Source organism: Salmo salar, chromosome 13 (assembly GCF_965601325.2).
Source record: "Salmo salar chromosome 13, fSalSal1, whole genome shotgun sequence".
NCBI classification, from domain to species: domain Eukaryota; kingdom Metazoa; phylum Chordata; class Actinopteri; order Salmoniformes; family Salmonidae; genus Salmo; species Salmo salar.
In genome coordinates this window covers 28,816,792-28,844,716 of record NC_138303.1, presented here as the reverse complement: position 1 = coordinate 28,844,716, position 27,925 = coordinate 28,816,792, and the positions used below count along the sequence as shown (strand labels likewise).

The 27,925-nt window shown below is 45.8% G+C and overlaps 1 protein-coding gene across 2 annotated transcripts in view; it reads right to left on the bottom strand.

Moving 5' to 3' along the window:
* Positions 1–8,814: 8,814 nt before the first annotated feature.
* Positions 8,815–27,925, bottom strand: part of sema3b (sema domain, immunoglobulin domain (Ig), short basic domain, secreted, (semaphorin) 3B) — an 87,584-nt gene continuing 68,473 nt past the window's right edge. For both annotated transcript variants that reach the window (XM_082959940.1, XM_082959942.1), the window contains 14 exons: positions 21,851–21,970; positions 21,207–21,300; positions 20,668–20,787; positions 18,895–19,037; positions 16,031–16,145; positions 15,783–15,852; positions 15,460–15,604; positions 13,541–13,760; positions 13,117–13,208; positions 12,955–12,996; positions 12,571–12,728; positions 12,208–12,263; positions 11,567–11,706; positions 8,815–11,379 (listed from right to left, as the gene is read on the bottom strand). In XM_082959940.1, the coding sequence (XP_082816066.1) occupies positions 10,879–11,379; positions 11,567–11,706; positions 12,208–12,263; positions 12,571–12,728; positions 12,955–12,996; positions 13,117–13,208; positions 13,541–13,760; positions 15,460–15,604; positions 15,783–15,852; positions 16,031–16,145; positions 18,895–19,037; positions 20,668–20,787; positions 21,207–21,300; positions 21,851–21,970 (2,016 nt within the window). In that variant the 3' untranslated portion in view covers positions 8,815–10,878. The remainder of the gene's footprint in view (positions 11,380–11,566; positions 11,707–12,207; positions 12,264–12,570; positions 12,729–12,954; positions 12,997–13,116; positions 13,209–13,540; positions 13,761–15,459; positions 15,605–15,782; positions 15,853–16,030; positions 16,146–18,894; positions 19,038–20,667; positions 20,788–21,206; positions 21,301–21,850; positions 21,971–27,925) is intronic.

Here is a 27,925-nt window from a genome sequence, read left to right as displayed (position 1 = left end):
TGAACCTAATACTCAGACCAGAGATGCATGCTCTTCAACCGATCTCTGCCCGCGCTTGCTTGCCCGTCCAACATCACTACTCTGGACGGTTCTGACTTAGAATATGTGGACAACTACAAATACCTAGGTGTCTGGTTAGACTGTAAACTCTCCTTCCAGACTCACATTAATCATCTCCAATCCAAATTAAATCTAAAATCAGCTTCCTATATCGCAACAAAGCATCCTTCACTCATGCTGCCAAACATACCCTCGTAAAACTGACTATCCTGCTGATCCTTAACTTTGGCGATGTCATCTATAAAATAGCCTCCAACACTCAGCAAATTGGATGCAGTCTATTACAGTGCCATCCGTTTTGTCACCAAAGCCCCATATACTACCCACCACTGCGACCTGTATGCTCTCGTTCACTGGCCCTCGCTTCATATTCTTCGCCAAACCCAGTGGCTCCAGGTCATCTATAAGTCTCTGCCAGGTAAAGCCCTGCCTTATCTCAGCTCACTGGTCACCATAGCAGCACCCACCTGTAGCACGCGCTCCAGCAGGTTTATTTCACTGGTCACCCCCTAAGCCAATTCCTCCTTTGGCCGCCTTTCCTTCCAGTTCTCTGCTGCCAATGACTGGAACGAATTGCAAAAATCACTGAAGCTGGAGACTCAAATCTCCCTCACTAACTTTAAGCATCAGCTGTCAGAGCAGCTCACAGATCATTACACCTGTACATAGCCCATCTGTAAATAGCCCATCAAACTACCTCATCCCCATATTGTTATTTATTTTTTTGCTCCTTTGCACCCCAGTATCTCTACTTGCACATTCATCTTCTGCACATCTATCACTCCAGTGTTTCATTGCTAAATTGTAATTACTTCGCCACGACTTCCTATTTATTGCCTTACCTCCATTATCTTACTTCATTTGCACACACTGTATATAGATTTTTTTCGATTGTGTTATTGACTGTGCGTTTGTTTATTCCATGTGTAACTCTGCGTTGTTGTTTGTGTTGCACTGCTTTGCTTTATCTTGGCCAGGTCGCAGTTGTAAATGAGAACTTGTTCTCAACTAGCCTACCTGGTTAAGTAAAAGGTGAAATAAAAAATACATACAAATAAAAGACCACAGGCACGCTATATCACAGAGAAGCAGACAGCTAGATGACATCACAGTATTTCGGGGTGGCAGGTAGCCTAGTGGTTAGAGCGATGGGCCAGTAACCAAAAGGTTGCTGGATCAAATCCGTGAGCTGACAAGGAAGAAACCTGTTGTTCTTCCCCTGAACAAGGCAGTTAACCCACTGTTCCTGGTAGGCTGTCATTGTAAATAAGAATTTGTTCTTAACTAGTAACATTTAAAAAAAAAACATTATAATAAAAATAAATCCCACAACATTTCCCCCATCAACTACCATCTATCCAGCATCTGATCCTTTAAGATAATGTTGTTCAAGCCCTAATGAAACATACTTATTTTAAGTGGTAATTTGAGGTTCGGTTTGCATCCGTTTTGTGTAAATTGCCATGGAGGCTGTGTAAGCCCTCTCAGCCTCTCTCGGCCTCACTCTGCCTCTCCCAGCCTCTCTCTGTCTCTCTCTGTCTCTCCCAGCCTCTCTCTGTCTCTCTCTGCCTCTCCCCCACACACTCTGCTCATTGTCCTCTCCTCTCCGCCTTCTCCTCCCTCGCTCTCTGCCCACCTCTCGCTGTTTGTTTTTTAAAGAAACACTTTCTGTTGGTGTGTGTTTGGGTTGTGTGGTGTTGTGGTTGTGCCTTAGATCTGTCAGCGTTGCTCGTGGCCCAGGGTCCAGGGCTCAGGGAGGGGAGGGGAGGGGAGGGGAGGGGAGGGAGTGAGAGGGCTGTCACTGAACCCCTGCCTCCTTTATGTCAACACTCTCCCCAACACAACACACTTGGGTTAATCACTCCAACAAGAGGGAGATAACTACTGCTAATTAGAACCATTCATCATTAGACCTGTCACTGCATAGTGGGGGGTGGGGGGTATGTGTGTGTGTGTCTGTTTGCGTTTATGTGTTTGCGTATGTGTCATTAAGTAGTTGTTACAATGCTTGAGTGAGGAGAGGGAGAGTGAGAGACTTTTCAGGGTTTTTCCACCATACTGCCTGCACTGGACACTGGCCCCCCTTTAACTCTTTAACCACAGAGGACAGACTCATTCAGACTGCACCTTTAAACATATACTGTAGATGTCCTGCTTGACTAATGAAAAATAACGAATAAGCTCAGTAAGAAAACTACATTAGGAAGTTAGGGAAAATTAGTGAGTATTACACAGTAAATGAAGAGACTTGGCCTCTCCTCAGGCAGTAAAGCACAGTGATTAAATCATTGAGTGAGAGACAGAGAAATGATGATTCTCCTATGATGACTGCTGGATGTAGAAGCCACTTGCCTCAGTCCCCACTCTCTCTCTCTCTCTCTCTCTCTCTCTCTCTCTCTCTCTCTCTCTCTCTCTCTCTCCTCTCTCTCTCTCTCTCTCTCTCTCTCTCTCTCTCTGTATACTGTATATACTGTAAATATCTCTCTTCTTCCCCCGGCCAGGACGCCGAGAGCTGAGATGAGGAGATTACACTCCTTGACACATTCCAGTGGCCCAGTGGTAGCCCCATAAAGTTTCCCCCTTAGGGTTGTGATCATGTGCAAAACAACACTGGAAGCAACTCACACACACACACACACACACACACACACACACACACACACACACACACACACACACACACACACACACACACACACACACACACACACACACACACACACACACCATGTTAATGTATGTAAATTGTAAAGCCTTTTGTATGTAATGTCTTTTTCGTTATGTGTCGGATCCCAGTAAGACTAGCTGTCGCCATTGGCGTTGTCACAACGTCCACAGAAGGTGACGCCACTCCCCGGTCGGCGGTGCTCGGCGGTCGTCGTCGCCGGCCTACTAGCTGCCACCGATCCATGTTTCATGTGTTTGTTAGTTATGTCTGTTTAGTACGCACCTGTTTCTTGTTTGTAATTAGTGGGAGGGTATTTAGTTTGTCAGTTTCTTGTTTGGAGTTGTGCGGGATTGTTTCGTGTTACGTTTTGGGTTTAGGGCTGGATTTATTTTCCTATGTGTTTTGATTTACATGACGCTGATATTAGGCATTAGGGTTGCCGGGCTGCGTCCCGTGTATTTTGAGTTTTGGAGCTGTTCTACCTCCTGCTTGTGTTTTGCACCCTGCCTAATCGTTGCATTCACTCTGGACTTAATTCAATATTTTTCTACGGACCTTTTGTCTCCTGCGCCTGACTCACCCATTTCCTGCTCCTTGAAAGACATGACAGGCGTTAACTAATGGCGATCCTAATAAATTAAATTAAAATCAAATGATGTAGTTAGGTAGGTAGCTTAGCGGTAAAAGTGTTGGGCCAGTAACTTAAAGGTTGCTTGTTCCAATCCCAGAGCCAACAATGTGAATTTCTTTTTCGATGTGCCCTTGAGCTTTAGGGTGACTCTGGCTGTGACCCCACTCTCAGAGGGTGTCTCGAGGAGTTGTGGTATGCAAAAACATATTTGAAATAGGACAACTATAAGCCCCCATCAAATTATTATTATTATGTTAGCGTTCTCTTAGGTGCATGAGAATCAGTGAAACAAGAACTTACTTGGTGGGGGTTAGGGTTATGGTTTTGGCTAGGGTTAGGAGCTAAAGTTAGTGTTAGGGTTGAGCTGGGGTATGGGCATGAAGTTAGGGTTAGGGTTGAGCTGGGGTATGGACATGACGTTAGGGTTAGGGTTGAGCTGGGGTATGGGCATGAAGTTAGGATTTAGCTGGGGTATGGACATGACGTTAGGGTTAGGGTTGAGCTGGGGTATGGACATGACATTAGGATTAGGGTTGAGCTGGGGTATGGACATGACGTTAGGATTAGGGTTGAGCTGGGGTATGGACATGACGTTAGGGTTAGGGTTGAGCTTGGGTATGGACATGAAGTTAGGATTAGGATTGAGCTGGGGTATGGACATGACGTTAGGATTAGGGTTGAGCTGGGGTATGGACATGACGTTAGGATTAGGGTTGAGCTGGGGTATGGACATGACGTTAGGGTTAGGGTTGAGCTGGGGTATGGACATGAAGTTAGGATTAGGATTGAGCTGGGGTATGGACATGACGTTAGGATTAGGGTTGAGCTGGGGTATGGGCATGAAGTTAGGATTAGGCTTGAGCTGGGGTATGGACATGACGTTAGGGTTAGGGTTGAGCTGGGGTATGGACATGACGTTAGGATTAGGGTTGAGCTGGGGTATGGACATGACGTTAGGCTTAGGGTTGAGCTGGGGTATGGACATGACGTTAGGGTTAGGGTTGAGCTCGGGTATGGACATGACGTTAGGGTTAGGGTTGAGCTGGGGTATGGACATGAAGCTAACGTTAGGGTTAGGGTTGAGTTGGGGTATGGACATGACGTTAGGGTTAGGGTTGAGCTGGGGTATGGACATGACGTTAGGGTTAGGGTTGAGCTGGGGTATGGGCATGAAGCTATCGTTAGGTTTAGGGTTAGGGTTTTGGCTAGGATTAGGGTTGAGCTGGGGTATGGACATGAAGCTAACGTTAGGTTTAGGGTTAGGGTTTTGGCTAGGATTAGGGTTGAGCTGGGGTATGGACATGAAGCTAACATTAGTGTTAGGGTTGAGCTGGGGTATGGACATGAAGCTAACGTTAGGTTTAGGGTTAGGGTTTTGGCTAGGATTAGGGTTGAGCTGGGGTATGGACATGAAGCTAACATTAGTGTTAGGGTTGAGCTGGGGTATGGACATGAAGCTAACTTTAGGTTTAGGGTTAGGATTTTGGCTAGGATTAGGGTTGAGCTGGGGTATGGACATGAAGCTAACGTTAGGTTTAGGGTTAGGGTTTTGGCTAGGATTAGGGTTGAGCTGGGGTATGGACATGAAGCTAACATTAGTGTTAGGGTTGAGCTGGGGTATGGACATGAAGCTAACTTTAGGTTTAGGGTTAGGGTTTTGGTTAGGATTAGGATTGAGCTGGGGTATGGACATGACGTTAGGATTAGGGTTGAGCTGGGGTATGGACATGACGTTAGGGTTAGGGTTGAGTTGGGGTATGGACATGACGTTAGGGTTAGGGTTGAGTTGGGGTATGGACATGACGTTAGGGTTAGGGTTGAGTTGGGGTATGACATGACGTTAGGGTTAGGGTTGAGTTGGGGTATGCCATGACGTTAGGATTAGGGTTGAACTGGGGTATGGACATGACATTAGGGTTAGGGTTGAGTTGGGGTATGACATGACGTTAGGGTTAGGGTTGAGCTGGGGTATGGACATGACGTTAGGGTTAGGGTTGAGCTGGGGTATGGACATGACGTTAGGGTTAGGGTTGAGCTGGGGTATGGGCATGAATCTAACGTTAGGGTTAGTGGCATGACGTTATGGTTAGGGTTGAGCTGGGGTATGGACATGCAGTTAGAGTTGAGCTGGGGTATGGGCATGAAGTTAGGGTTAGGGTAGAGCTGGGGTATGGGCATGAAGTTAGGATTAGTTTTGAGCTGGGGTATGGGCATGAAGTTAGGATTAGGGTTGAGCTGGGGTATGGGCATGAAGTTAGGATTAGGATTGAGCTGGGGTATGGGCATGACGTTAGAGTTAGGGAAAGGGTTGGTCCTGGTCGGTCCCTGGATGGGAGACCAGATGCTGCTGGAAGTGGTGTTGGAGGGTTAGTAGGAGGCACCATTTCCTCTGGTTTACAAATATATCCCAATGCCCCAGGGCAGTGATTGGGGACGTTGCCCTGCATAGGGTGCCGTCATTCAGGTGGGACTTAATCGGTTGTCCTGACTCTCTGAGGTCACTAAAGATCCCATGGCACTTATTGTAAGAGTAGGGGTGTTAACCCCAGTGTCCTGGATAAATTCCCAATCTGGCCCTCAAACCATCACGGTCACCTAATTATCCCTAGCTTCCAATTGGCTAATTCATCCCCCCTCCTCTCCTCTGTAACTATTCCCCAGGTCATTGCTATAAATGAGAATGTGTTCTCAGTCAACTTACCTGGTAAAATAAGGGTTAAATAAATTAAATAAAAATATTTTAAAAATCAAACATTCAAACAGTGTATACTGTCCTGTTACATGCTGGTGCAATGTGTGCCCCTCTGAGGGTGCCCTGTAATCTCAGGAGAGGGAATGAGGTACTCAACTGCATGTTAATCTAAGCCCCTCTGTGACCCTGTAAAACAGGCTGCGGAAATGAGTCCTCAATTAGGCTTGCTGGTCCTAGGACCCCACGGACCCCCCAGCCCATGAGTTCATACACACATACCAAGCCCTTCTCTACTAGCAAGCTTTGTCATTATTGGGTATTGTGTGTAGATTGATGAGAAAAATAAACAACTCAATCCATTTTTGAATAAGGCTGTAACGTAATACAAGAGTTTTGAATACTTTCCGAATGCATTGTACATCCCCAATTTAATTTCCTTGTGTTTACGATTGCTCTGTGTGTGTGTGTGTGTGTGTGTGTGTGTGTGTGTGTGTGTGTGTGTGTGTGTGTGTGTGTGTGTGTGTGTGTGTGTGTGTGTGTGTGTGTGTGTGTGTGTGTGTGTGTGTGTGTGTGTGTGTGTGTGTGTGTGTGTGTGTGTGTGTGTGTGTGTGTGTGTGGATTTGTATTTGTATTTGTATTTGTGCATGGGCATGGGCATGAACATTCCAAACTGGGGAAAGCATGGATTAGCTCTGTGACAGCAGGGTCATTATGATATTTCTATGAAGAATGTGAGGCATAATGTTGGTATGGTTGCTCCACTAACCCCCCTTTTCCACAAAAGCCGCTCCTGGAGAATGTCAAGGGGCAGTGGTGGGCTATAAGGGGTTGGGGGACATGAAGGCACAGATTGGTTTGTAGATAATGGGAAGAGGAGAGTGAAACGGGGCTCCCAGTTCTCCACAGTACAGGCACAGAGCCCTCCCTCTCTGTCGATACAGGGATGCCATCCTGTGTACGAAATAGGAATTGCATCGTTGTTGGCTGTTGATGTAAGGCTGCAGGCCTAAATACCATAGTTGTGCTGTAATACTCAGTAGTAGTGTAAAACATAGTAGATGACATATGACAGTAAACTACTCAGATGTAAAGTAACTGGGTATTTTATTGTGTTAAAAACAATCTGACATAACAATCCACAAAGAACTTTGGAAGTAATACAGTGCACCATGTCAACTTTGGCCTTTGAACTGTCTTCACAGACCACCTCTCCTCCTTAACCAATATCAGCTCTCCTTTCCCCAAAACATACACAAAACACTCATGCATGCACGCACACAGACACAGACACACACACTCTTTCTCTCTCAGAAATAATGTTGGGGTGCGTAACATAGCAAGGAATAGAAAGGATCAGCGATTGGAGGGCAGTGTGAAGAACAATGATGCTAATTGGACAACCGGATCAAAATCTACAGAAAGATTTTTTCATTATGTTTTTTTTGGGGAGAATGTGTAGGCCTATGGTACAAATATAAGTGCTCTATTCAATCCGTATCACAGAAGTTCAGAGTTACAGCGTGATATTTAAAGGCAGCTCAATCGGAAACGGCCTTAACATTTCTAGTGTGCAAACTCTATCGCTTCAGCAATACAGATTGAATAGAGCCCTTAGTCTCTACAAGAAAACAAAAAAATCCACCACATCATATTAGCTTATCTGCGCACATAAATACATAGCATAACCATATTGAACATTGTGCTTTCTCAACTCAGTCGCACTTCTCAGAAGTAGCCCAAAGGCCGGCACATGGCGATATTGAGTCGTTTCATCTTACCATCCAAAGGGAATGTATGCAGCCAGCTATACACTCCCATCCCCCCTGGACCAGATCATACATAAAACATTCTCCATTCAGGCTGCTAAGGCGTCAATTTTCTCCTTAACCCAATTTAATTGCGAGAAGGTAGAGAGAAAAAACAGGAAAAATATGCTTACTTTCACTATGAAACACTATTTTCCACCATCATGGTAGAGTAGCTAAATGTTCGTACTAATATTTATATATTTCTTAATTCCATTATTTTACTTTTAGATTTGTGTGTATTGTTGTGAATTGTTAGATACTACTGCACTGTTGGAGCTAGGAACACAAGCATTTAGCTACACCCACAATAACATCTGCTAAATATGTTCATGTGACCAATACAATTTGATTTTATTATATTTAGATGTTGCGTATTGCGTTCAGCCAATCAGGTTGCAGCAGTCTTTTATTTTGAAACTATCAGACCAGGGGTGAAAAAACTGACTGCTGCAACCTGATTGGCTGAACGCGATATGCATCATCCAGGACTAGCATTAGCTACTGTAGCATGGTGGTGGAAAATGGTGTTTCATAAAGTATGCATATTCCATTTTTATCTGCTTTCTCACCATTAAATCAAGTTAAGAATGAAATGTATACATTTGCAGCCTGAATGGAGAATGTTTTATGTACGAACAGGTCCACGTGGGACACGAGTTTACAGCCGGCTGCATACATTCCCTTTGGACGGTAAGATGAAACCACTCAATATCGCCATCTGCAGACCTTTGGGCTATCTCAAAGAGTACGTCCCAAATGGCACCCTATTCCCTATATAGTGCACTGCTTTTGACCAGAACCCTGTGGGCCCTGGTCAAAAGCAGTGCACTTTAGGGAATAGGGTGCCATTTAGGGAGGCAGCCAAAGTCTCCATTGTCCATATGTAGCCACTAACCTTGGTCATGCAATTAAAGAGCACAAAACTACAGTCCACTTAACTTATTTTCCTCAGTCATTCAAGAGTTAATAATTACATCTTTATAAAGCAGGTATAAATAACAGACAGGATTTAACACATCTAAATGCTCTCGTAGATTCCACTGGGATAAGGAAAAAAAGGAAAAGCATGTTTTATTTTACAAAGCCATTTGTCTTTCACAAAAGACTATATGTAAGTATATTGAATCGTACCACAGAAAGTCCTTGGACCAGGCCAGGTCTATGCACGGAAAAAACACTAGGTTGTGCTCTACTCACACCACTTCACAGAGGACAAACGGGTTTTGCTGAACACAAGGCAGCAAAGGTATCCTGTGTAATTGACACACAGAGACGGGCCTACAGAAAAAGCAGGAAGGAGGGAAGTTCTTATAATGTCTGTACATTCTGATTTTGTTTTATTGTACCTGATTATTGTCCTTGAATTCAGACAAAACTGTCATTTTTTGCAATTCTTGGCACCTCAGCGGTGATATTTGTCTGTATGTGTTTATGATATAATGGACATATTACATAGCAGGGAATTGACCAGAAACACTCTTCAGCTCTCTTGCCAACACACACACACACACACACACACACACACATACACACACACACACATACACATACACACACACACACACACACACACACACACACACACACACACACACACACACACACACACACACACACACACACACACACACACACACACACACACACACACACACACACACACACATATCACTTATCTAGATAAACAGTGTAAAAGAACAAAGTAGGTACCATTTAGAATAAGAATCAAGATGTTTTCACACATAAATATCATGCTTTTAGCCCAAAGATGGGATGTCGTATTTAAAGTCTACTATTCTTTCACAAGGCCTTGCAATCCCACCTACACATTGATGTTGTGCAGTCTGTCACTAGTACCATCTCAACTCCCACATGTAATTGTGTCAGCACACAACACAAGTCATTACAATCAGAAAATACACACAGATAATTTAAATAAATGACTAAATAAAACACAAAACAAATTTCTTGTCACCCCATGAACATATATGTAGAAAATCTTCCACTTGCTCTACCTTGTCAGCCATTTTGTAAAACAAAATCACAATAGAACCATTGTATTGATCCTGTACACTCTCTCTGCTTCAGAATCTACCCTCATTGTGAGTACTCTATATACACTGGAATGACAGTATAGTGCCTTTTCCAATCTGTAGTTGTTCGGACCAAAATGCTAAGAAGTATATCGAAGCCTAGCTCTACCACAAAGCACACATCTACATTATGTTATCTTTGCATATAAAACACATGAAATGTGATTATATCTATGTGGATCAATCTGCATTTGGAGTTATGTGTATTCTGTCTTGATCCCATTGTTTTTATCCATATCACGATTTGTCATCCGTATCATCATCAAATTCATTGTCATCATGGATTGTAAATGTGTGTATGTCTGTTTCCATTCTGATATTCCAGTTACGAGCCAGTTGTATTTCCGTTGAGAGATTGAGTTACACACACTGAGCCATCCTTTAACCTGTCTGTCTGTCTGTCTGTCTGTCTGTCTGTCTGTCTGTCTGTCTGTCTGTCTGTCTGTCTGTCTGTCTGTCTGTCTGTCTGTCTGTCTGTCTGTCTGGCTGGCTGGCTGGCTGGCTGGCTGGCTGGCTGGCTGGCTGGCTGGCTGGCTGGCTGGCTGGCTGGCTGGCTGGCTGGCTGGCTGTTCAGTTTATTCTGCTGTGGTGAGGTCTCTATCAGAAGCTCTCCAGCAGAGTGCATACAAAGTGACTGACAGCTGGGGCAGATAGAATTAGGACGGGGTATTAATAGGAGGCAATACAAGCAAGGCGTGGTAGTCAGGGGTCAGGTGTCAGGGAAGAGTGAAGCATCATGGGGCAGTAGATAGTGGGGTGTCGGAAGGTAAATATTCACAAAGAAGGAGGTGATGTGTGTGTGTGGTTGACCCCCTCAATAAGTCCTTGGTCTTTATCAGTCTCTGTCCCTCTCTTTTCCTCCTCTTTTTTCCTTTCTCCCTAAACTCTGTCTGTATCAGTCCCTCTCCTTCTCTCTCTGTTTGTTGTTACTCCCCTGCACTTCGCGGTGCTCGTGCGGAGGGCTTCCCGTCGTGGGTTCGGCGGTTCCTCCCCTTGCGGATGTCCTGAAGATGCTTCCACTTCTTGTTAGTGGCCTGGACCACAGGGCTGAGGGGCGGGGCCTGTTTGGCGGGAGAAGCCGGGAAGCTCTTTTCCGATTGGGCATTCTTGCGCGCCCAGACCTGCTCGCAGATCTGGTCCACGGTGCTAAGATTGGGGTGGTCCACCAGCTGCATGAAGTCCCGGTACCACATCTTCTGATTGGTGGAGGGTGGGCCGCCGTTACGGGGGTCCAATCGGAGGAGAGGGTCAGCGGGCGGAGAGGGGGAGGAGGAAGAGGAGGGTACTACCTCCAGTGTGATGTCCAGTAGGGTCTGGGTGAAGCCGTGCTCCATGGCGTGGCACTGGTAGAGGCCCGTGTCACGTTTCAGTACCCTCCTTACCAACAGTCCCCGCTCTGTGTGCAGGACACGGTCATCTAGACGCAGCTGGATGATTAAAGCACACATAACTGAAGATTAGAGCTTGAAACAGTCAATGTGAACCAAAAATCACTTGAATATTGTTGAAAAAATTATTGGAGGGGAAAGAGTTACTATGAATGACCTCTCAACTGTTCATCTGTTAACTGTAATTTTGCCTAGTAGTTTCATCCCTCCCTCTATGTGCTCTCACCTCTTCCCTGGGGTTGTGGGGGTGTTTCTGGAAGGTCCAGGTCACTCTGGCCTGCAGGGATTTGGGGATACACTCCAGGAAGGTACTGCTCCCCTCCACCCCAAACAGCCTCCTCTCTGCCACGCGGTGCTTGTGGTGGTCTGTACCCCATCAGATAATGTGAGATTGCAATTTTATTCAACATTTATTTTACAGTCTTGACGTTGACAACTTATTATTTCCAGTAGTGTAAGTAAATGTGCATACGCCATCCAAACTCTGAGATAATCACACAGACCTTTCCCTTTCTTGTGCAACACCCTCACTGAGCACATGATATGACATAATTGTGTGAAATCACCATGTCATGCCATTTGGGTAATTTGTATAATAATTCATGTCATTGTGAGTGACAGAATGCTCTATTGTAGTCTGGGATGTAGGGGTGAGGGAGGTCAGGATGTGGCTTTGGCACGGGCCAAAGAGAGATTATGGCACAGAATCCCACTAATCCCCCTGCCCTCTATGAGTGGGAGCATGGGAGAGGGAGTTAGCTCCTGGTCACAGTGCGCTGAATGCTAACTTGAAATCTCCTATTGACATCAGCCTAATTTCTGTGAAAGTCTGAGTTCGGGAGTTACAGTAGAGTGAAAGAGTCTTACCTCCTGAACACAGGGTGTTGGGGTCTCCATTCCTCACGTCCTGACGACGGAAACGCCTGGAAAACAAGAACAAAGTGAAGTGTTGATAGAACATAGTACAAAGCGTTGATATGTCTGATCTCTTGTGATTATAATGACTAGGGTAGTAGTCCATTGGGGTATGTACAGGAAGAGTAGGGTTGGGGAGTTTAGAGTTGGCTGGGTAGAGGATCAGGGTTGGTGATGTTTACAGTTTTAAAGGTAGTGGGTAAGGTTGGTTAGGGTCCAATGTTGGGCAAATAGCATGTACTGTAGGTTGTTTACCATCTGGTGTTGGGAAGATAGCATGTTAGGTTGTATGTTAGAGTTTGGAAATTTGTTTACCGTTTGGTGTTGGGAAGGTAGCGGGTGCAAGAGGTGCCGTCCCAGGCACAGTATGGGTCTCTGGCCAGGCAGCACTCAGCACAGGCCTTCCCATAGACACTGCAGCGATGCAGAGGAACCTGGGCCAGACCCATGTCTGAACCCACGTACAGCTGTTGCTATGGGCAGAGAGAGAGAGATAGAGGAGCAATGTTAGTGACATACAGTCAAATGGATGTTAAATATCTTTGAATTCGTCTTGGAGAGCTAGCACATTGGTGCCTATCCTTCTGATGTTATGTTAGCTCTTTTCTCATTTGCCTTGTATTTATGTATTTTCTCCCCCACCTTTCTATGCCCCTAAGAAGATACTTAACAGATTCTTTAGAGGTAAGTGTCTCTTACCCGCTTTGAGGAGATCTGCATGTTAATGATGGATGAGGCATCCTGCAGAGAAGAATAAATGGTTGATTATCCCACTCCTAAATATAAACATAACTATATTCTTCCATAATATACTCAGTAATGTATATATACGGAAGCAGCATGATGGATGGGTCCTCTCACCTTGAACACCTCTAGCTCTTCCAGTAGCAGGTCCTCCATGTTCTTCCAGCTCTCTTTAGGTACAGAGATCACCTTCAGCACTGTCCCTTTGTCTACAACACAGACAGGTTTCAGACTGGATCACACACTCTATCCCTGCTTACTATTCCATATACACACTGCTCATTTTATACATTCTAGTTAGTATAACACACAGAAGTGCCAAGAGTACAATGTGGGGGAAAACAAAGCACACTTACACCGTTATCAGTATAAGTGTGTATAAGTGTGGATGCCAGTCTGTTTCTGCTCTCTTGACAACTCCTAATGGAATTGTCATGCCAAATGTTTGGATTGAAAATGACAGCATTGAAGTTGGCAAGAGCACAAACAGATCTGGGACCAGGCAAAGCATAACGAGTAAGGGCTACATATAAGTAGTTACCTGTGCCAATGAACATGACGTCATACTGCCCGTCGGCGGCGCCCACCCGGTCCACAGCGATCTGGGTGAAGCTGTAGTCTACGTTGGTCCTCAGGAAGACTGGCCGGCGGTTCAGGGGGTATACAGGGTTAAACATCAGAGGGTGGTGACGGGCAAACTGGATCACGTCGTCAGGGAAACCCTTGGTGGACTCGAAACTGCCGAATGTCTTGCTGGGGCACTAAGGGGTCAAACAGAGTGACAGTACAGAGGTTATTGTAAGGTTATTATGAGGTTATTGTGGTTATTATAAGATTATTATCAGGTTAATAAGGTTATTATAAGGTAATTACCAGGTTATTATAACGTTATTATGAGGTTATCGGGAGGTTATTATGAGTTAAAACAGGTTGTAACAAATGTTACACATATAGGCCTATCTAAATGAGTCTGAAGTGAAAAACAGACATGGTCCTCTAACTAAAGGTTAAAAGGGTAAATGGGCATCCCTAGACCAAACATTGTATGTAAAGAATATGCGTTTCTATGATCTATGAACTTAATGTTTATTATTTTCATTGAATGCACTGTCAAATGCTGTATCTTTAAGTAATGGGGGCTAATAGGAGAAAAGGAGTGTGAAAAAAGGCCTGTCTGTTTACACCAGGGGTAGAGTTATGCCGCTTCTGGGGAGTCTGTTTTCAGTGGTGTAAAGTACTTAAGTAAAAATACTTTAGGGTACTATGTAGTCATTTTTTTGGGTATCTGTACTTTACTTTACTATTTGTATTTTTGACAACTTTTACTCTACTATATTCCGAAAGAAAACAATGTACACACTCCTTTTTACTCCATGCATTTTCCCTGACACCCAAAAGCACTCGTTACACTTTGAATGCTTAACAGGACAGGAAAATGGTCCAATTCACACACACACACACACAGAGAACTTCCCTGGTCATCCCTCTTATCTGCAGACTCACTAAACACAAATGCTTCATTTGTAAGTTATGTCCTGAGTGTTGGAGTGTGCCCCTGGCTGTCCATAAATTAAGAAAAACAAGAAAATTGTGCCGTCTGGATTGCTTAATATAAGAAATGTGAAATGATTTATACTTTTACTTTTGATACTGAAGTATAATTATAACCAAATACTTTTAGACTTTTACTCAAGTAGTATTTTACTGGGTAACTTTCACTTTCACTTGAGTCATTGTCGATTATGATATCGCTGTTTATATTTTATTTTAAAAAATTGTGGGAAGATCAGCTTTAATATTGCAGATATATTGTGGCTTCTATCAATGTAATTGTCTTCATCATTTCCAATCCCCCATATATATATCATTTAGGAAATAAATATATTATTTTAAATATATTTTCCTTCTTTATTGTTGTCCCCTAACCCTACCATCCCCTCCCCTAATTGGAGTAAACTAATGGACAACAGGCTTCCAGCTGACACATACTATATACATTTTACGGATGTTGTTTGTTTTTAGTCCAAATCTTCAGCTACCCTCGACCCCTCCCATCTATCTCTGAAGACCATCCAGTTTTGATTCTAGCTGCCATAAATATTTGTTTTACAAAAGTTCTAAACCTTTCTATTCTCATAGTTTATACAGATTGTAAATTGAAGATAACATTTTTTGATAAGAGTATTATTATTTTATTGACTGAATGACTATGACTTTTCAGATCACCCAGCAGTGCTATTGGCAGAGTTAACTCCAGGTAAAGGTTGCAATTCTTCAGCCATTCCCGAACCTGCCACAAAAAACAAGCTACATGTGGACAATACCAAAACAAATGATCTAATGATTTTGTGTCTTCGCAGCAAAACCTGCAGAGCTGGGATGGATGTATTTTCTGTTCAGTGAATTGTGGAAACAACGGGTAGCCATCTGCGTTCAGTAAATTTCCACAGAGCTACGTACCATGCCAGGGCGTGGGTAGGGGACTTTGCCCTGGAAGGGGACCCACTGATAGTTTGGCCCCTCTTTGTGGGCAAAGGGCCCCAGGAAGGCCCTGCGGATGTCATTCATGGTGTAGATACACACGGCTGATCCCTTGAATACACTGCTGCTGGGAGGCAGGGGACGCACAGTTAGAGACAAGGTCTACTATTAAACACACTATCACAGTCAGGAACTACAGTAACACACACGCATGCGCGCGCAGGCACGCACGCACGCACGCACGCACACACACACACACACACACAGAATAACTTAATACATCGCCTTGTTTAAACTCTGACCTAGAGGTAGAGAAGACGGTGTAGACCAGAGGGTTCTTCCTGTCCCTGGTCTGCAGCAGGAATACGTCCCCTGTGGCAGGTACACAGGTCAGAGGTCAAAGGTCAGAGAAACACAAACATAACCTCCCGCTCTGTCCATTTAGCTCAGATGAATCTTCATTGGTTGTGTGTAGATATCCCCTGGCCAGATATAGCCTGGAGTGAGAGCTAGGATCACATAACGAACTCAGACTTTAACGGTTACTTACGGAGCTCATCAAAGTAGGTGTCACTGCCGTCACTGCCTGGCACAGAACAGATGAGACGAGTCTTCAGGAAGGTGGTCCACTTATTGACCAGACTACGCTGGCCACCCATATCATTCTGCAACAACAAACCAAATAGACATTATAGACCAATGTTATAAAGTCAAGATACCCGTAATAATATGTAACTGTTGTTTGAACAATAAACATCGAATAATGTTGTATACAAAACAGTGTCAATGACACAGTATATTGTATGTGTACGCCAGAGCCTAAACAAAAGTTATGAATGTATGGAATAGTATTAGCTAGGGTACGGTATGGCACAGTATGATTAAGCATGATACAGTATGGTACAGTATGATACAGTATGATTAAGTATGATACAGTATGATTAAGTATGAAACAGTATGATTAAGCATGATACAGTATGGTACAGTGTGGTACAGTAAAATACAGTATGGTACAGTATGATACAGTATATGCTGTAATACAGTACAGGTACAGTATGATACAGTATGGTACAGTATGATACAGTATAAGCTGTAATACAGTACAGGTACAGTATGATACAGTATGGTACAGTATAAGCTGTAATACAGTACAGGTACAGTATGATACAGTATGGTACAGTGTGATACAGTATGGTACAGTATGATACAGTATAAGCTGTAGTACAGTACAGGTACAGTATGGTACAGTGTGGTACAGTGTGGTACAGTATGATACAGTATAAGCTGTAGTACAGTACAGGTACAGTATGATACAGTGTGGTACAGTTTGATACAGTATGGTACAGTGTGGTACTGTGTGGTACAGTATGATAGAGTGAGGTACAGTATGGTACAGTATGATACAGTATGGTACAGTGTGGTACAGTATGGTACAGTATGGTAAAGTGTGGTACTGTATGATACAGTATGGTACAGTGTGGTACAGTATGGTCCAGTGTGGTACAGTATGCTACAGTGTGGTACAGTATGATACAGTGTGGTACAGTATGATACATTTACATTACACTTACGTCATTTAGCAGACGCTCTTGTCCAGAGCGACTTACAAATTGGTGCATTCACCTTATCAGTATGATACAGTATGATACAGTATAAGCTGCAATACAGTACAGGTACAGTATGATACAGTATGGTACAGTATAAGCTGTAATACAGTACAGGTACAGTATGATACAGTACAGGTACAGTATGATAAAGTGTGGTACAGTATGATACAGTATGGTACAGTGTGGTACAGTATGGTACAGTATAAGCTGTAATACAGTACAGGTACAGTATGATACAGTGTGGTACAGTTTCATACAGTGTGGTACAGTATGGTACAGTGTGGTACAGTGTGGCACAGTGTGATACAGTATAAGCTGTAATACAGTACAGGTACAGTATGATACAGTATAAGCTGTAATACAGTACAGGTACAGTATGATACGTATTGTACAGTATGGTACAGTATAAGCTGTAATACAGTACAGGTACAGTATGATACAGTGTGGTACAGTATGGTACAGTGTGGTACAGTGTGGCACAGTGTGATACAGTATAAGCTGTAATACAGTACAGGTACAGTATGATACAGTATAAGCTGTAATACAGTACAGGTACAGTATGATACAGTATGGTACAGTATAAGCTGTAATACAGTACAGGTACAGTATGATACAGTGTGGTACAGTATGATACAGTATGATACAGTATGGTACAGTATGGTACAGTGTGATACAGTATGGTACAGTATGATACAGTATGGTACAGTGTGATACAGTATGCTACAGTATGGTACAGTATGAAACAGTATGATACAGTATGATACAGTATGGTACAGTGTGATACAGTATGGTACAGTGTGATACAGTATGGTACAGTATGATACAGTATGATACAGTATGGTACAGTATAAGCTGTAATACAGTACAGGTACAGTATGATACAGTATGGTACAGTATGATACAGTATGATACAGTATGGTACAGTGTGATACAGTATGGTACAGTATGGTACAGTTTGATACAGTGTGGTACAGTATGGTACAGTATGGTACAGTGTGGTACAGTATGATACAGTGTGGTACAGTATGGTACAGTGTGGTACAGTGTGGCACAGTGTGATACAGTATAAGCTGTAATACAGAACAGGTACAGTATGATACAGTATGGTACAGTATAAGCTGTAATACAGTACAGGTACAGTATGATACAGTATAAGCTGTAATACAGTACAGGTACAGTATGATACGTATGGTACAGTATGGTACAGTGTGGTACAGTATGGTACAGTGTGGTACAGTATGGTACAGTGTGGTACAGTGTGGTACAGTATGATACAGTGTGGTACAGTATGGTACAGTATGATACAGTATGGTACAGTATGGTACAGTGTGGTACAGTATGATACAGTGTGGTACAGTGTGGTACAGTGTGGCACAGTGTGATACAGTATAAGCTGTAATACAGTACAGGTACAGTATGATACAGTATAAGCTGTAATACAGAACAGGTACAGTATGATACGTATGGTACAGTATAAGCTGTAATACAGTACAGGTACAGTATGATACAGTGTGGTACAGTATGGTACAGTATGATACAGTATGGTACAGTGTGGTACAGTGTGATATAGAATAAGCTGTAATACAGTACAGGTACAGTGTGGTACAGTGTGGTACAGTATGATAGAGTGAGGTACAGTATGGTACAGTATAATACAGTATGGTACAGTGTGGTGCAGTATGGTACAGTGTGATACAGTATAAGCTGTAATACAGTACAGGTACAGTATGGTACAGTGTGGTACAGTGTGATACAGTATAAGCTGTAATACAGTACAGGTACAGTATAATCTGAGTGGTGTTCTCACCCTGCAGAGCTGTCCAATACGGGAGTAGGTGGACTTCCCCAGACCCTGAGCTTCCACCGCCGTCTCCCGGAAGAAGAAGAAGATCTTATCATCATCTGGGTTCTCACTCTCTGGCACCCAGAACGAACCCACAAACTTAGGCTCTGAGGAGAAAACACTGCATGTGTTATAATGCACTATAAGGCACAATAGTCATTATCCATTCACTTATATGAGCCATTATATGTGTGTGTGTCTCATAGAAAATGTTACCACTTGATACACACACAATCAGACACAATTAGAGATATGCTGACAAACTTGGTCTCGTAGGAATCATGCTAATAGTATCAACAACACATACTTATATAGGCAGCTACACACCCATACTGACAAACAGTGCACACACAACACATATACACACTCAACACACACACACACACTCAACACACACACACAACACATATACACACTCAACACACACACAACACATATACACACTCAACACACACACACAACACATATACACACTCAACACACACACACTCAACACACACACACTCAACACATACTCAACACACACACACACACACACACACGCAACACACACACACACACACACTCAACACACACACACTCAACACACACACACACAACACACACACACACACAGAATAGAGAGAACAGAGAGGACTGGTTAACATACAGGCTTAAAGTTTAGCGACACACACATGCACATGCACGCACACACACACACACACACACACACACACACACACACACACACACACACACACACACACACACACACACACACACACACACACTCAATACACACACACACACTCAACACACACACACACACACACACACACACACACACACACACTCAACACACACACACTCAACACACACACACACACACTCAACACACACACACAACACACACACACACACTCAACACACACAACACATATACACACTCAACACACACACACACACTCAACACATACACACACTCAACACACACACACACACACACAACACATATACACACTCAACACACACACACACCCACACACACACACTCAACACACACACACACACACTCAACACATACACACACACACACACACAACACATATACACACAACACATATACACACTCAACACACACACACACACACTCAACACACACACTCAACACATACACATACTCAACACACACAACACATATACACACTCAACACACACACACACACCCACTCAACACACACACACCCACTCAAGACACACACACACACACACACACACACACACACACACACACACACACTCAAAACACACACACACACACACACACACACACACACACACACACACACACACACACACACACACACACACACACTCAACACACACACTCAACACACACACTCAACACACAACACATATACACACTCAACACACACACACACACACACACACACACACACACACACACACACACACACACACACACACACACACACACACACTCAACACACACACACACACTCAACACATACACACACACTCAACACATACACACACTCAACACACACACACACACACACACACAACACATATACACACAACACATATACACACTCAACACACACACACTCAACACACAACACATATACACACTCAACACACACACACACTCAACACACACACACACACACACACACTCAACACACACACACACACACTCAACACACACACACACACTCAACACATACACACACTCACCATTGAGCCAGCGTGAGTCGTGTTGTTCAGTGCGGATGGACGGTCGTCCCCCCAGACTGCGGAAGATGGTGAAGTCTCTTCCCATGAGGTCTGTGGCCACACCCGCATACAGCTCATCACCTTAGAGACAGAAAGAGAGGGGGACAACATGAAGTTGCTACGCTACGAATTTATAGTACCTGTGTAAGTGGCTGCAGTGCCATCTCGAACCACTAAAAGATGCCTTGAAGGCTCTTGTGTACTTGTGTACATTTTAGTCATCTAGCAGACACTTATCCAGAGCGACTTCCAGTTAGTGCATTCATCTTAGATAGCTAGGTGGGACAAGCACATATCACAGTCATAGTAAATACAATTAGTAGAGTAGGCTGATAGACTAAAGGTTGAATGTATCCTTAACCACAGATCTAGGAAAAAGATTACCTAAGCTATTTATCATTTGAAACCGTTAAGAGGATGACAAGCATTTGACGCTGTATCAGATACGGAGAAACTTCCACCTACTCCGTCTGAGAGGCTGGCAGAAATGCAAGACTCACCTATCAGTACTGAGGCTGCAGGGTGACGAGGGTCATATGGGCTCTTCCCTTTCCCATCTTCCACCTTGGACGGGTCAATCCTGAACACATAGTCCTGGAGGGGGGAGAGAGGGAGAGGGAGGGAGAGAGGAAGAGGGTGGAGAGAGAGAAAGAGAGGGAGAGGGGGGAGAGAGAGGGAGAGGGAGGATAGAGAGGGGGGGAGGCAGAGAGAGGGAGAGGGATAGGGAGAGAGAGGGAGAGGGAGGAGAGAGGAAGAGGGTGGAGAAAGAGAGAGAGAGAGGGAGAGGGGGAGAGAGAGGGAGAGGGAGGATAGAGAGAGGGGGGAGGGAGAGAGAGGGGGAGAGGGGGGAGAGAGAGGGAGAGGGAGGATAGAGAGGGGGGAGGGAGAGCGAGAGGGAGAGGGGTGAGAGAGAGGGAGAGGGAGGGGAGGAGAGAGAGAGGGGGGAGGGAGAGAGAGAGAGAGAGACAGAGAGAGGTGGGTTACAGTGCAGAGTAGAACCATCATAGATATATAACAGGTGATCAGATAGGATCTCATCCATGGTCTCTACTTGTGGGTGGATGAAAGAGAGAGAGCTGGGAAATAGGAAGATGACAGATGAGCTGGAGGTGTGTGTGTGTTTTCTTGTATGTGTGTCTCTTACCTCCATCTTTTGTCCCACCTCTACGAAGGCGCAGGTGGGGTGGAAGGCCCCGGTTCCACAGGCATATAGGTGGGTGCGGTTGTAGTGGTGCACTATCTTCACATAGTTCACACAGTCTGTCTGCAATACAAACACACACACTAACCAGTTTAACAACGTCCCTTCTCCCCTCAGTTACAAGCTCCATCAACAGAGCATCCCCTCATTTTACTTTAACTTTCTACCTTCACAATGCATTTAATGATGTGCATTCTTCACATATCTTACACTGCCTGCTTGTAAAACATTATTGACTTCTCTTCTCCTGTCTGCACCACATTGCTTTCTTGTTCTCTCTATCTCCCTCCTCCCTCCTTCCCCTCCTCATATCCACTTCTGCCGTTCTGTCTGACATAAACTGTCCCCTTCGGTATCTTGTTGTATTACACAGTGATCCTGGTCATCAGTTATGACTAAGTGGCCTCCTAGCAGCGATATCAGCCTCAGTGACGCAAGAGAGGAGAGGAGAGGCGAGAGGAGAGGAGAGCAGAGAGGAGCAGAGGAGGGCAGAACAGAGCAGAGCAGAGAGCAGTAGAGGAGAGCAGAGAGGAGCAAGGCAGAGGAACGAAGAGCAGACCTAAAAAGGAGCAGAGTATAGGGGAGCAGAGGGGAGCGGAGGGGAGCAGAAGGGAGCGGAGGGGAGCAGAGTAGAGTAGAGCAGAGGAGAGCAGAGGAGAGCAGAGGGGAGCAGATGGGAGTAGAGCGGAGTAGAGGGGAGTAGATGAGAGTAGAGCAGAGTGGATGGGAGTGGAGCGGAGTGGAGGGCAGTGCAGGGGAGTGGAAGCAAACAGAGAGGAGTGGAGGGGAGTAGAGAAGAGTAGATGGGAGCAGAGGGGAGTAGAGAGGAGAAGATGGGAGTAGAGAAGAGTAGAGCGGAGTGGATGGGAGCAGAGGGGAGCAGAGGGGAGTAGAGAGGATTCGAGTGGAGTAGAGCGGAGTAGAGGGTAGTGGAGGGTAGTGGAGGGGAGCGGAGGGGAGTAGAGGGGAGTAGAGTGGAGAAGAGGGGAGTAGAGTGGAGAAGAGGGGAGTAGAGTGGAGAAGAGGGGAGTGGAGGGGAGTGGAAGGGAGCAGAGAGGAGTAGAGGGGGTAGAGGGGAATAGAGAGGAGTAGAGGGGAGTAGAGTGGAGAAGAGGGGAGTGGAGGGGAGTGGAAGGGAAGGGAGCAGAGAGGAGAAGAGGGGGGTAGAGGGGAATAGAGAGGAGTAGAGGGGAGTAGAGGGGAGTAGAGGGGAGTAGAGTGGAGAAGAGGGGAGTGGAGGGGAGGGGAGCGGAAGGGAGCAGAGAGGAGTAGAGGGGAATAGAGAGGAGTATAGGTGAGTCCAGCAGAGTCGTGGGGATTAGAGGGGAGTGGAGAGGAGTAGAAGGGAGTAGAGAGGAGTAGAGAGAGGGAGTGGAGTGGAGTGGAGGGGAGGGGAGCGGAAGGGAGCAGAGGGGAGTCGAGGGGAGTCGAGGGGAGTGGAGGGAAGAGGAGTGGAGGGGAAACGAGGGGAGTGGAGGGGAGTAGAGAGGAGTAGATGGGAGTAGAGAGAAGTAGAGGGGAGTAGAGGGGAGTGGAGAGGAGTAGAGAGAAGTAGAGGGGATTAGAGAGGAGTGGAGGGGAGCAGAAGGGAGCAGAGAGGAGTAGAGGGGAGTAGATGGGAGTAGAGGGGAGTAGATGGGATTAAAGCGAAGTAGAGGGGAGTAGAGAGAAGTAGAGGGGAGTAGAGAGAAGAAGAGAGGAGTAGAGGGGATTAGAGAGGAGTGGAGAGGAGTAGAGGGGAGTAGAGAGAAGTAGAGGGGAGTAGAGAGAAGTAGAGGGGAGTAGAGGGGAGTAAAGAGGAGTAGAGGGGAGTAGAGAGAAGTAGAGGGGAGTAGAGGGGAGTAGAGAGAAGTAGAGGGGAGTAGAGAGAAGAAGAGAGGAGTAGAGGGGATTAGAGAGGAGTGGAGAGGAGTAGAGGGGAGTAGAGAGAAGTAGAGGGGAGTAGAGAGAAGTAGAGAGGAGTAGAGAGGAGTAGAGAGGAGTAGAGGGGATTAGAGAGGAGTGGAGAGGAGTAGAGGGGAGTAGAGAGAAGTAGAGGGGAGTAGAGAGAAGTAGAGAGGAGTAGAGAGGAGTAGAGAGGAGTAGAGGGGATTAGAGAGGAGTGGAGGGGAGCGGAAGGGAGCAGAGGGGAGTAGAGGGGAGTAAAGAGGAGTAGAGGGGAGTAGAGAGAAGTAGAGGGGAGTAGAGGGGAGTAAAGAGGAGTAGAGGGGAGTAGAGAGAAGTAGAGGGGAGTAGAGGGGAGTAGAGAGAAGTAGAGGGGAGTAGAGGGGAGTAGAATGGAATAGAGGGTAGTAGCCCTAACCCTAACCCTAACCCTACCCCTCAACGGCCCGTTGCCCCCATAATGGCCGCTTGCCATAGCATACCAGCGTTCCTAGAAAGTCGGTGGTCACTGACAAAACAAAGCCCTGACGTAACATCCTGCACCGGGTGCCCTTTGACCCCCAGGAATAACAGTGCGCAGCTGAAAAACAAGCTCCACGGGCTCAGGTCAAGAAGGGCAGGCAGGGTGGGACACCTTGCACAATAGGCCCTGAGTTAATGAGTAAACTCTACAGGCCGTGACTGAGCCACTCACAGGGAGGTTAAAGGAGAGGAGAGGTTGAAAAGGAACCCATCTTACTCCATACAACCAGACGTACCAAGACCTTTACCTCCGATAGAGACATCCAGAGAGGTTAACAACCACTCCCTCCTTCTACCCTTGCCCCTTCGTTCAGTCCCTTAGTGCAGCACCAGCTGTTCTGTTCTCCACTCCCATACTGTAATTATCTATGGGGCCACCCCCCCACCCCTCTCCCTCCTTCCTCTATCTGCTCATCTGAGCAGGTCACTGGTTCCAGCGTGTGGAGTAACCCCCAGACACCAGCTATTGAACAACACACACAGAGACACAGACACACACACGCACGTACGTATGCATGCACGAACACACACACATCACATCTGTCCGTCCAGGGTCAGGTTTCACCCCTCATCCATCTGGACCCCGGGGGAACACCGGAGAAGAGGTTTACAAAGAGCGCTGACACCACACTGTGGAGATATCAATGTGTCTCTTCTTTCTCTTGTGTGTGTCGGCTCCTCTTTCTGTCAGTGTCTCTATTTGCCTATAAGTCTGTCTGCATTTACAGATAAGCATACATACATGAACTTTGTGTCTGATTCATCCATCCATTCCTGTTCTCTGTGATTAGCCAGTGTCCCTCTGGGTCAGTCTGGGGGTTTACAAAGCCTGTACCCTTCAGCTATTAATGCTAGGAGGGAAAATATTTAAGAGGTGCTTTCTTCTTCTCAATAAATATAATACACTGAATAGTCCACCTATCATTGGCAAGTATGTGTGTGTGTGTGTGTGTGTGTGTGTGTGTGTGTGTGTGTGTGTGTGTGTGTGTGTGTGTGTGTGTGTGTGTGTGTGTGTGTGTGTGTGTGTGTGTGTGTGTGTGTGTGTGTGTGTGTGTGTGCATGCATGTGCATGTGCGTGTCTCTAAACTTTAAGCCTGTATGTTAACCAGTCCTCTCTGTTCTCTCTATTCTGTCTTTATCCCTGTTTGGCTGTGCCCCGCCCCAGTGAGTGACATACAGGGTTATGTACCCAGTGACGCTGGAGCCCAGCCTGGCCCTGCCTGCTAACCGGAGTTCTGCCTCATTAACCCAGACACACACAGCCCTGCTGCCCTGGCCTGGAACAAAGGGCTTCACAGAGCCTGGCGCTTCCAAAGACCAGGGGTGTCAGAGACCATGGGGGTCAGAGACCAAAGGGGGGTCAGAATGGGGGGGTTGTCAGAGACCAGGGGGGGAGGCAGAGAGAGAGAAAGGGAGACGTCACCCTCAACTGCAGCCCCAGCACCTCACACAGGAGCAACACCTGCGAGACCCCCTCCCGAAGGACCTGCACCGAGAGAACCAGCACCAAGAAGACGCACACCAGACCACATCATCACCAACCACATCCACACCAGCCGAGAACCCCCCCCCCCCCCCCCCCACCAAGCAAACCCTGGCCAAACCCTATATAGGCCCTTCCAGATCAGACCTATGCCTCTTCTGCCCTCCCCCCATGCCTCTGCCCCCGCAGCAAGGACCTCAACATGACAGCCGCACATATGCCCAGCCGTGAGCAGAGCAACAGGCCCAACCCCCACTAATACACCCCCCACCCCCAAGCCCCATCCTGCGAACTAAGAGGTATGTATCAGATGCTCAACATGCTCTGTTCACACCTACTGTAATGGTCAGAGCCAAAACCACAGGAAAACATCCTGGAATATACAAGGTCTGAGGTTATCTGCCTTTGGCCTAAAAGAAATTGTAAATACAGACATTATCATACTACAAGAAACATGGTATAGAGGAGACGGACCCACCGGTTTCCCTCTAGGTAAAGAGAGCTGGTAGTCCCATCTACTAAACTGCCAGGTATGAAACAGGAAAGAGACTCAGGGGGTATGCTAATTTGGTATAGAGCAGATCTAATCCACTCTATTAAATTAGTCAAAACAGGAACATTTTACATTTGGCTAGAAATTAATGAGGAAATTAGAGAAAAAAAGACTAATGTGTGCTACCTGTATTCCTCCAATAGAATCCCCATACTTTAACGGTGACAGCTTCTCCATCCTAGAAGGAGAGATGAACTGTTTCCAGTCCCAGGGACATGTACTAGTCTGTGACGACCTAAATGCCAGAACTGGACATTAAAACTGACACTCTCAGCACATAGAGGAACAAACACCTACCCCCCACCCCACCCCGCAGACACAACTGTGACAAAACAACCAACAAAAACGGGTCACAACTCCTGCAGCTCTGTCGCATGCTGGGTATGTACATAGTCATTGGGCTTTGAGGGGACTCCTATGGTAGGTACACCTACAGCTCATGCCTTGGCAGTGGTACTGTTGTACTTTATCACTGACCTCAACCCAGAGTCTCTCAGAGCGTTCACAGTCAGCCCACTGACACCCCTATCAGATTAGAGCAAAATCACAGTCTACCTGAACAGAGCAATACTCAATCATGAGGCATTAAAGCCAACGGAACTACATAATATTAAGAAATGTTATCGATGGAAGGAAAGTAGTGTAGAAATCTACCAAAAAAATAATTAGGTAACAACAAATTCCATCCCTTTTAGACAACTTCCTGGACAAAACGTTTCACTGTAATAGTGAAGGTGTAAATTTGGCAGGGAATGTCACGAATTCCACCGAAGGTGGCTCCCCTGCCTGCTCGGGCGGCGCTCTGCGGTCGTCGTCACCGGCCTACTAGCCGCCGCTGATCCCTTTTTCCTTTTCGTTTGGTATGTCTTATTGTTTGCACCTGTTCCTCATTTGGTTCTCTTGATTTATGGTTATTTAAGCCTGTTTAGCCCACCCAGGTTTGTGCGTAATTATTTTGCGTCAGAGTGTGTTTTTGTTATTGGATGTGCTGGCGATCGACAAGTGTTATTTTATATGCATGCTGTGTACCTGTTGTTCTGGGCACTTTGCATTTTTCACACCGGTTGTGTTGGCGTCGACCGTTTTGTGTTTTATGGAATAAACACAAATTTCCTTACCTCTGCTCTCTGCGCCTGACTCCTACCACCACTCCTAGCAGTTACTGACAGAATCCCGCACCAGCTATGGAGTCAGCAGGAGCAGCCTCCCCTCCTCTCCCATCGATGGAGGAACGGGTCCTCCATCATACCACCATTCTCCACCGAATCGGCTCAGCGATGGATCAGATGATGGAGAGGATGGACCGATGGGAGAGGAGTGGCCTCCCTACCGCATCCCCAGCACAAACTCCCCCCCCACCAGCTACCCCTCCACTGGCGTCCGGACCCGGAGCCTTGCGCCTGGCTCTCCCCAGGGAGTACGATGGAGCGGCGGCTGGGTGCCAGGGGTTCCTGCTACAGTTGGAGTTGTACCTCGCTACCGTTCGTCCAACTCCCTCGGGAGAGGAGAGCGTAAGCGTCCTCGTCTCCTGCTTAATGGGACGTGCCATGGAGTGGGCCAACGCAGTGTGGTATGG